Source organism: Physeter macrocephalus, chromosome 3 (assembly GCF_002837175.3).
Source record: "Physeter macrocephalus isolate SW-GA chromosome 3, ASM283717v5, whole genome shotgun sequence".
Classification (NCBI taxonomy): domain Eukaryota; kingdom Metazoa; phylum Chordata; class Mammalia; order Artiodactyla; family Physeteridae; genus Physeter; species Physeter macrocephalus.
In genome coordinates, this window is record NC_041216.1 from 22,964,528 (window position 1) to 22,974,899 (window position 10,372).

A 10,372-nucleotide genomic window follows, 5' to 3' on the forward strand; every position below is an offset into this window, starting at 1 on the left:
AAAGCAATTATACTCCAATAAAGATGTTAAAAAAGAAAGAAAGAAAGAAAGAAATGCTCTACACCATTAAAAAAAAAAAAAAGAAAGAAAGAAAGATGCTGCCTGGAGGAGGGAACTTGCTCTGAGGCACTGGGTGGGGCTGGTGCAGCCTTAGGTCTCCCTGCCCAGGAAAGTGTGTGGGACCGCGTAGTGGCTGGCGTCTGTCTAGGCTCTGTCTGTTTCCTGGCGGTGTGGCTTTGGGCAAGTCACTTGACTTCTCTGTGTCTCAGTTTGAACATCTGTAAAGTGGGGATGACTAAAGGTTCCTCTTTGGGTTGGCCTGAGGATTCAGTGAGCTAATGTGTATAAAGCCCTAAGAGCAGGGCCTGGCACACATGAAGTGCCCCATAAATACTGGTCCTTGTTCACTATTCTTAACTCAGACAGTGGAGGAGGTGGGCTCAGAAAAGGAGGGAGAACATTCCAATTCAAGCAGGGACATCACATGGACTCCCCTCCTCCCCTCCACGTGCTCATGACCACCCATCCTCCCTGCGTCCCTCCGGGCCTCCCCCCAGAGACCCCTACCCCACACTCTCCTCACAACTTCTCTCTGGCTTTCACTGGACCTCTTGTGCGACTTCTCACTCTCTCTCCTAAAATATCATTATTTATGCTTGTGTCCTGCTGCCCCTATTAGACCTAAGTTCCTTGAGGCCAGGACTGCGTCTTTCTCTTTTGTTCTCCTCCCTCACTCCCCCCACTTCCTGCCTTCTTTCTTTTGTCCTTTCTTTCTCTCTCTCCTTTCTTTTCTTTTCTTTTTTTGGTATCTAGCATTAAGCCTTACCCATTTTGTTTAATGCATGAATTAAAAAGCCATTTAACAACTAAATGTCTGCCTAGTAGCCAAGAGCAGCCCTGCCTTAGAAGCTTACCTACTTAGCTGAGCATTTCAGTCTCAAGCAGCGGTTCTTAACCGGGGAATCCTATCTCCTTCCCCGACCTCCTCCTGGGGACATGTGGCACTGTCTGGAGACATCATTGATTGTCACACTGGGTGGGGATGCTACTGGCATCTAGTGGGTAGAGGACAGAGACAATGATAAACATCCTGCAGTATATAGGACAGCCTCCTACCTCAAAGAATCGTCCAGGCCCGAATGTTGGTAGTGCCGAGGTTGAGAAACCCTGGTCTAGAGTAGCTCCTGCAGGAGAGAAGAGGGGACCCCAGTCAGATTACTCCAACTCCTGAGTTCTGCATTTGGCCTTGACTGTGTCCTTAGAGCAGCCGGCAGCGGTGCCCTGCCCCCCTCTGCTGGGTCCTGCTGACTCATTTCTCTGCCCTTTGTGAGCTACGAAAACCCATTAGGTCAGTGTATCTTGTGATGGCTCCGTTGAGCGTGGGTCCAGAGCCTCCCACTCCTGGTGGGCTTGTGTGTGGTGTTTTTCAAGCAAAACTGTTTCCTCTATACACAGAGAAATGTGAGATGACAGTTTCTAAAAGTGTCGCTTTGTAAAAATGCCAGGCGTAATCTCAAGGCACAAAGAACACCGTAGAAATCAGAATCGACTTGAGGAGCCGTGGCCAGCAAAGGTTGGATTTAAATGGCAGGCTCTGTGAGCTTGTGTTGTTTTGTTGGGGTGGCGTTTGCCAGTTAATACAGCTCATTGAAAAAATGACTTCTAGACCTTTTCTCTCGGTAATAATGACCTGTTATGGGTTTGAAAATGGCAAATATTATCTTTGTTTTAGAAACTGCCTGAGCTTCATGTAGTCCAATGGTGTCCATCGGTGTCCATCTTTTTTATTTTTGTAACATCTTTGGCTGGCGGGGAGGGGTGAGGTGGATGTTAAGAAGAGGCAGGTCAATTGATTTTCCTGCTTTTCCCTTGAAAGAAATAATGTCTACAAGGGATCCCCACAATAACTCTTCATAAAGCTCTCCTGTTCAAATGCATTTAAAATGCTCAGAAGTAAACAAAAGTTTGGCTTAAGAAAAGAAATAGTCAAAAACGTAGTCAAGTGTAAACTGAAGAAACCTGCAGAGCTTTGGTCCAGCTAATTCCTTGGATATCTAAGGTAGGCATCCATTCGGGGAGAGGAGGGAATGTGAGCATGGTTGCTGAGCAACAGTTCCCATGGGGAGAAGAGCATCAGTGGGTTGACTATAGACTGCATAAAAGATGGGTCAGGACAGAAGGAAGGAGGAAGCTCAGTCATTCTTCCTCCACCTTCTGTTTCTGAGCTAGAAGGAAAGATACACAATAAAGACCCAAAGGGTGGTGGCAGGATTGCTGTGCAATTAGCAGGGCTGCTCTTTGCAGAACAGAAACCAGCTAATTAGTGAGGTGTGAGGAATCATTCTGACTTTAGGATTATGCTGGATATGGGTTGAAGGCAGCTTTCTGAAACCAGGAAGCACTGAAAAAGAGAATAATTGAAGGTTTCCTGAGAACTGAAAGGACGCCAAAGATAAACAGAAATTGCAGTCAGGTGAACTTAATGTCAAAACGGTGTCTTCACATCCCTGTGAAGCTGTGCTGCTGAAGGCAAGGTGTGTAAATTCTCTGTGCTTCAGTTTTCTCATTCATAAAATGGGTGTAATAATAGTTGTTGTGAGAATTAAGAGTTAATATGCATATAGAACTTAGAACAGTGTTTGCATGTAGTAAGTGCAATATGAATATTAGGTACTATTACTTTATTTTTCTCTCCTCTTCCAGATCAAAAACAGGTCTGACCTTTTTATGCATTTTAATATCATGCATTTTCTTATATTCGAAGTTTGTGAAATTATGACAGTAACTTGACTTTGTATGTAGTACATAGTGTATATCCATCAGGATGTGCAGATTATGCTTGATAACGAACAGTCTTAATACTAACACAAGTCTGTATCTTTTGTTCTTGTTCAGTGAGGATTGTTTTTAGTCTACTAGGGTTGCCATAACAAAAGACCACAGATTGGGTGGCTTAAACAACAGAAATTTATTTTCTCACAGTTCCAGAGGCTACAAGTCCAAGATCAAGGTGTGTGCAGGCTTGGTTTCTGCTGAGGCCTTTTTTCCTGGCTTGCAGATGGCCACCTTCTCGCTGTTTCTTCACATGGCCTTTCCTCTGTGCACACACAGAGAGAAAGAGGGAGCTCTCTGTTATCTCTTCCTCTTCTTATAAAGACACCAATCCTATTGATCAGGGCCCCACCCTTATGACCCCATTTAACTTTAATTACCTCCCTAGAGACCCTATGTCCAAATATAGTCACATTGGAGGTTAGGGCTTCAACATATGAATTTGAGGTTGGGGGAGATACAATCCAGTCCATAACAGGATTGGGGGTGGAGGTGGGCCTTTCTTCATAGTATTTATTTGAAGACCCTGGTTCTCAGGGGCTTCCTCTCAGCACATGCCCGTCTCTCCCACCCCAGCTCATGCTGAATTCCCCTTGGCTCACTCTGATGCCCCAGCTGCACGGTTCCCCGAAATCCGAGTTCTTTGCCAGCTTCCTTCTTCTCTACCTGGACTGTTCTTCCATAGCTGCTTCCATCTCATCCTTTAGACCTTAGCTGACACCCTATCTACAGATGGTCCTTTGTCCCAGGCAAGCCTCAGCTTTGGGCTCCTACGAGTAAGTAGAAGGGGCAAAATTCACCAGCCTGCAATTCTCGTAGCTGCCCTCCCATTTCACTTGATGGCAGATGGCGTACCCCGAGAGGAACAGCTAACTGATAAAGGAGCAGTCATACAGCAGTATCTCTAAAATGCCATAAATCCATTACACTAGGAACATGTCCCTCACTCCCAGGTGACCGACAACTGCTGTCACCACCACTCCTCTTGGTGGCAGCTACGGGAAGACAATGTTGGCTTCCTGTGCCCCTGGCCCCTCTCTTCCTGGCTTTCCTCTCCAGCCCCACACCTGCTTTCTGTTCCTTTTGGAGGCACAGTGGCTGCAGGCCAGGTCTCTGGAGGCAAATTGTTTGAGTTAGAGTCCAAGCTAGGCCACTTACTAGCTGTGCCACTTTGGACAAGTTACTTTACCTCTCTGAGCCTGTTTGCTCATCTGTAAAATGGGCATGATGGCAGGACCTATCTCACGGAGTTGTGAGGATTAAACACTTTATTATGTGTGAAGTGCTTAGAACAGTGCCTGGCCCGTGGTAAGCTCTAGATTGCATTTATTGCTGTTGCTATGAAGCACTGTCTCAGCACATACCCAGACGTAACATTTTTTTGACCTGTGGATTTGAAACTTCTTTTTAAATTAGCCAAACACTTTTCAAGTGAGATCTTCAAGGGAACCCCAATATATAAAACAGAAGGGCTCCTCTGGTTGTAGTGGGGTGGGTGTCCCAGGAACTCTGTCTCAAACCCATCACAGTCTCTCTCACCAACCAGAAGGTAATGTTTCTCACATGTGCCTCGTGGACCAGCAGCATCAGAATCACCTGGATTTTAAAAATGCAGAGGCTGGGGCCCCAGTGCAGCCTGCTGAACTGGATTCTCCAGGGGGCGGAGCCTGGGAATCTGGATTTCCGTATAGTCTTCACGTGATTCTGAAGCACAGAGGAGCTCATGCAAGCATCATAACTGCATCTTTATTTTCCCCACACCTGCCAAGGGAAAACCCTTCTAGGGTAATGAGTGGCGTTTCTACAGTGCTACACTGATCCTCTGTTCAGTTTCTCCTGGGTGGCAGTGGGAAGGAGGCTGGCCACTGGTTGGCACCGCCCCTCCGCATCCCACAGCCTTGCCCCGCCCTCTGCCCCGAGGGCGCTGGGTATTACCAGATCTGGATTACCAGTCTACAGAGCTTCTAAACCCTAAAAAGATTATGCTCCCTTCCATCGCCACCTTGAGTGATTCAAAATCAGGAGTGCCACACCTTAAAGTAAGGGAGATCAGCACATTCTGGTTTCTTCCATGTGATTCCCCGGAGGCTTTTTGAAAACGTTTAAATTGCATTCAAGTCAACTTTTTCCCCCTTTTGTGTTTGGGGGCACGCGCCTGCTTTGCACCTGGTAAGCACTCGCCTCGCTAACTTGTAGGCAATCCTGGGCTGCAGCCTAAACCTCTCTCTCGTTCTGCCTGCCTTTCTCACAGGCCTTGACGAAATCCAGTGCTCCCTGCCCGTGGAGAACAGGAGGATATCCCTGCAAGAGCTGTCGGAGGCCAGCTTCAGCGAGTGCAAGTTCAGCCTCTCGCTCACAGACCTGTTCATCATCATCTTCTCTGGCGTGGCCGTGTCCATTGCCGCCATCATCTCCAGCTTCTTTCTGGCCACCGTGGTGCAGTGCTTCCAGAGGTGCGCCCCCAACAGAGACACTGAGGACGAAGATAAGGATGAGGACGACTGAGCCGCCTGCACCCCTTTTCCTCGCTCTCCAGAACCCCAGCCGGTGGCTCTCCTCCGAGGGGAAAGGCTGAAAACGGAGAAGAATTGACCATCGGTGACCAGAGCGGCGCCTGCTCTGAGCCTTGCCCCCTGGGCGCACCCGCTGAGACCTCTGACCTCAGAGTTTAGAATCCGCAGAGTGAAGGAGCCCAGGAAGGATTCCCCGAGGAGAGCCTGCCTTCCGGCTTGAGGTGCGTGTGGGGAGAAGATGACCGAGTCAGGTTTCAGAGCTGACAGCTGCAAACAGCGCAGGGGATGTGAAGACTGGCGGCTCTCGCCTGCAAAGATGACTTTGTGCTGTCCATTTCTCTGACCCGGACCGCAGGACCAGGCAGCTTCTCCTTCCTCCTGAGAGGCAGCAGCCTCGACAGTGGGGATTGGAGTTCAGGTCCGTCTCCATGGGAGCAGGACTTCTGCCCCTTCTGGAATAGGCTTCGGCCACCTTAGGGTGTAACGCAGAGAACAACCCCACATCTGGCTAAAATGGCACCGAGGAAAAAGCTAAGACCTGACCAAAGGGTGTTTGTTGTTACATTTTGGTGAGCAGGTCAGAAAAACATTTGCGGACAGAACTCAAACGTGATCCTTATCCTAAGACGTAGCAACTGGTAAAGGAAGAACAGTCGTTTTTGTACAACTGTGATGGCCTCTGCTGAGAGTCACTCTTCCCTCTGAAGTACAGCCAAGTTGTTTCCATCTTGCCCCGCCACCTCCTTCAGCCTTGAGTCCCTCCTCCGCTCAATAACGCCTGTTCATTCTCTGTGCTGGCACCGTTCCAGACTTGTCATCTCCAGAACTTGTGATAAACTTTCCTGGAGGCCAGGATTCCCAAAAGTAGGTTATATCGGACCAATAAAATGTTAAAAAACAAACAAACCCCAAAACAAAACAACCTGGGACTTGGCTTCTGAAAAACCTCCATCAGTGGCCTTAGGGTGTGTGTGACATTCTTTGGAGCGTAGGCTGTGACAGGCAGTGTTTTCCAGGATGTGGACTGCAGCGCTTTGGTTCAGAGACAGTAGGAAACAATGCCATGCACCCAGCAGGTTGATGCAAGATGATGGGTATCAGCAGCGTCGGACCTCGCTGGGGACTGACGCTTAGACGAGGGGCTGGTGAGACGCCCCTGGGATATTTGGGGAAGCATCTCTCCATTGCTTCCCATAATATATTCTTTATGTTTCTTCCTCATTGCTGTCTTGCATCTTTGCCTGCACAAGGAATTACTGAGTGCTTGCTAAGTGCCCTGGTCCGGGAATTGTGGGTACACCTTCCAGAAGGAAGGTGGGGCCCCTGGCTCGCTTGGGCCTCAATAATCTTATGGGTAGAATATAAAACAAGCAAGTAAACAAAACTATCATTGCAGGTAGTGATAAGCGCCATGAAGGAGATAAATGAGGCCTTGTGACAGAGAGTGGCTGGGGGGAGCCACTCAAGAGCGGCCGGAAGGGTGCAGTAGCCAGGGCTCTCTAGACAAACAGAACCAATAGGAACTCTGTCTATCTGTCCGTCCATCTGCATTGTAAGGAATTGGCTCAGGCAGTTATGGGAAGTGAGAAGTCCCACAGTCTGTAGCCAGCCAGCTGGAGACCCAAGGAATGCTGGTGGTGCCGTTCTGGTCCGAGTCCAAAGGCCTGATGGCCAGGAGAGGCAATGGTTAAGTTCTAGTTTGAGGGCCGGAGAAAACTCAGCTCAAGTAGTCAGGCAGAGGGAAGGAGGGAGGGGGAGATGGAGATGGAGAGAGAGAGAGAGAGAAATTCCTCCTTTCTCCGCCTTTTTGTTCTATTCACGCCCTCGCCCTCGATGGATTCGGTGCTGCCCACCCACTTTGGGGAGGGGGATCTGCTTTACTCGGTCTACAGATTCAAATCCTAATCTCATCCAGACACACCCTCACAGACACACCCAGAAAGAATGTTTAACCAAATAACTGGGCACCCTCTGACCCAGTCAAATTGATGCATAAAATCAGCCGTCACTCGGGGGGCCTCTGATTGGGTCGTTGTTTTGTTTTTGTTTTTGTTTTTTAACATCTTTATTGGAGTATAACTGTTTTACAATGGTGTGTTAGTTTCTGCTTTACAACAAAGTGAATCAGCTATACATATACATATGTTCCCATATCTCTTCCCTCTTGCGTCTCCCTCCCTCCCACCCTCCCTATCCCACCCCTCTAGGTGGTCACAAAGCACCAAGCTGATCTCCCTGTGCTCTGCGGCTGCTTCCCACTAGCTATCTGTTTTACATTTGGTGGTGTATATATGTCCCTGCCACTCTCTTACTTCGTCACAGCCTACCCTTCCCCCTCCCCATATCCTCAAGTCCGTGCTCTAGTAGGTCTGTGTTTTATTCCCGATTGGGTCATTTTGAGCTGAATCCTGCCTCCTTCTCCCACCTCCTTGCTTCCCTCTCCCCTTCTCCCCTTTCCTCCTCTTCCACTCTCTGTCTCTACTCTTCTTTCTCCCCTTCACCCTCGAGGAGACTCCTGGTCACCTTTCTAGCCCCCAGCATTGCTGGCTCCAGTGGAGGAGACCCCTGGCTCAGAGGGGCTGTCTTCTCAGAGTCGCTGGGCAAATGGAGAAGTGGGGCAGCATTTTCCCAGACTCCATGGCATCCTCCGTGGGCGCCACCCTCAGTGCAGGTAACGCTTCCATTGAGGAAACAATATAGGCAAACAAATTGGTCATCACGAACCGTTAGGTGCTGTTCGAATTCCTGCTGAAAGGTTCCAGCCATCATTTGTACATTATTGTGAATGAAGGTTCCTGGAGACGGTTTTCAATCAGGAGAGAGAACTGCACTGATGTTGGGCCATCATAGGCGAGATAGAAAAGACCGTGGAGTAGGGGGCCGAGGGCTCAGAGGACACGAAACAATCTAACACCAGCACCTCCCCAGCCTGGCCACAGACTCAGCTGAGACCTGTGTGGGGTTGGAATTGCGGTCCTGTCATCACAGTCTCCAGTCGCCATTCCCAGGAGCATCCTACCAGGGACACAGCTAAAGGCCCTGGATCCAACTGGGCCCCCACCAAAGGCACACTGTGTTTCTCCCAGAATCCTAGGGACGTGGTACCCCAAGTTGTGGAAACAGCACTAGACCCCTGTTATAATAGGTTCTGGTAGATGAATTCCCTCTTAATGAGTCTATTTTAATCCTTCGGTCCACTTCAAGTGGTTCATTGTGGTCAGCAGGCTCAGCTCTTTGCTCGGAAGACACACACCCTGCAGGGGCCGGTGGTCATTTACTGAATAAATGAGCGAGCAAGGGAGGGGCTCCAAGGCTTGCTGGGTGCCAGTTAACCATCATTCCTGCGGACTGCAACCTAGAGTTTTGAAAAGAACATGATTTGGGGGAAGAAGAAGAGTTTTCAAGTATTTGCAGTTGAAACAGTCATCTCCTGGATATAAAGTTCCCGTGAAACACTGGGGACATGGGGACATTAGGGACATCTGTGGTCAAAGCCAAGGAAATATACTGACCAGGAGCCACAGCTCAACTGGGGAAACGCCTTTGAGAAGTGACATTGCACAAGCAGCAGGCGATGACTTAGTGCTCTCTGTTGCTGTAGCATCTCAAGTTATTATTAACAACAGCGGTAGCGCTGCATACCAGTTGAGGGCCTCCTCTGCGCCGGACATCCCCCTGTCCCAGATCTCCACTAGTGGCATCTGGGTCTCCAGTGTCACCACCTCAGAGTCACTCTCATCACGCCATCCTGTATTGTTTTTTGCACAGCGTGTACCATGGTGTGAAGTTATCCCACCTGTTCATTTACATGTTTATTGTCTACCTTTTCTGGACTAGAACATGAGCTCCCCAAGGGCAGGACCTCAGGCCCTTTGTGTCTCCAGTGTTTGAACAGTAGTGACACAACCAGTATATGCATGTGGAGTGAAAGAGCAAACAAATGAATTCCAGGCACAGTACTAGAAACTCTACAGACCTGAGCTCTACTTAAGCATCCTCACAACTCAAGTGGAGAGCTGCTATCATCCTCATTTTGTCGACTGAAAAGAACTGCACAACCTAAAAACTGAGAGTTTTGTTTTATTCGGTGGGAATTTTTAGGACTTCAAGCCGGGGAGGCAGCATCTCAAGTAGCCCTGAGAACTGCTCCAAAGAGGCAACGGTGGGGAGCTAGGATATATAGGAATTTTGCAACAAAGGGTAGGTAGTCTGAACGTCAAAAGATTATTGTCAATTAAAGAAAACCAGACCTCTCAAGGAATTTAGTGCTTTTCTATATATGGGAAGATGCAAGAGTCTGGGCTTACTGAAATTATTCCTTTGATATGCACCTCACCTATCTGGGGCCAGTATCCTGTGTTTTCATATCCTGAGTTTCCTCGGGGCTCACCGAGGGGGAGTGGCTGCAGTCTGATGGCTGCTAGATAGCAGGTATTCTTTTCCTTCTTGAGTTCCCTCAGGGCTCACCGGCTCACCACAGGCAGTGGCTACAATCACTGATGACTGTGCATCCTTTGTTTACTGATGTGGCAGGCAATATTCCATTTCTCAGTTTCATAGGTGAGGAAACCAAAGCTCAGAGAAGGTGGTGGATGATAGGACACGACAGAGCCAGAACAGATTTGTGGCCGTTGGACTCCAAAGCTGTGCTCTCGGTTATAATAATAGTTCATGTGGGGGCTTCCCTGGTGGTGCAGTGGTTGAGAGTCTACCTGCCGATGCAGGGGACACGGGTTCGTGCCCCGGTCCGGGAGGATCCCACATGCCGCGGAGCGGCTGGGCCCGTGAGCCATGGCCGCTGAGCCTGCGCGTCCGGAGCCTGTGCTCCGCAACGGGAGAGGCCACAACAGTGAGAGGCCCGCGTACCGCAAAAAAAAAAAAAAATAGTTCATGTGTATCGAGAGCACTGTCCATGCTAGGTGCTGAACCAAGCCCTTTGTAGAACTCACCCCTGTAAGGCAGTATGTTCGTCAGGGTTCTCCAATAGGATGTGCATATATATATGATTTATTTTAAGGAATTGGCTC

The 10,372-nt window shown here is 48.9% G+C and overlaps 1 protein-coding gene and 1 long non-coding RNA gene across 2 annotated transcripts in view; one reads left to right on the top strand and one right to left on the bottom strand.

Moving 5' to 3' along the window:
- The window catches only part of LOC129391989 (uncharacterized), a 5,306-nt gene extending 4,023 nt beyond the window's left edge, over nt 1-1,283 (bottom strand). Inside the window, exons 1-2 of the long non-coding RNA XR_008616936.1 lie at nt 1,117-1,283; nt 915-1,008 (exon numbers count right to left, since the gene is read on the bottom strand). This is a non-coding gene — a long non-coding RNA (uncharacterized lncRNA). The remainder of the gene's footprint in view (nt 1-914; nt 1,009-1,116) is intronic.
- The window catches only part of LRRC38 (leucine rich repeat containing 38), a 49,319-nt gene extending 39,782 nt beyond the window's left edge, over nt 1-9,537 (top strand). Inside the window, 1 exon segment of the mRNA XM_007104829.4 lies at nt 5,084-9,537. Within this exon segment, the coding sequence (XP_007104891.2) occupies nt 5,084-5,337 (254 nt within the window). The 3' untranslated portion in view covers nt 5,338-9,537.
- The last annotated feature ends 835 nt before the right edge of the window (nt 9,538-10,372 follow it).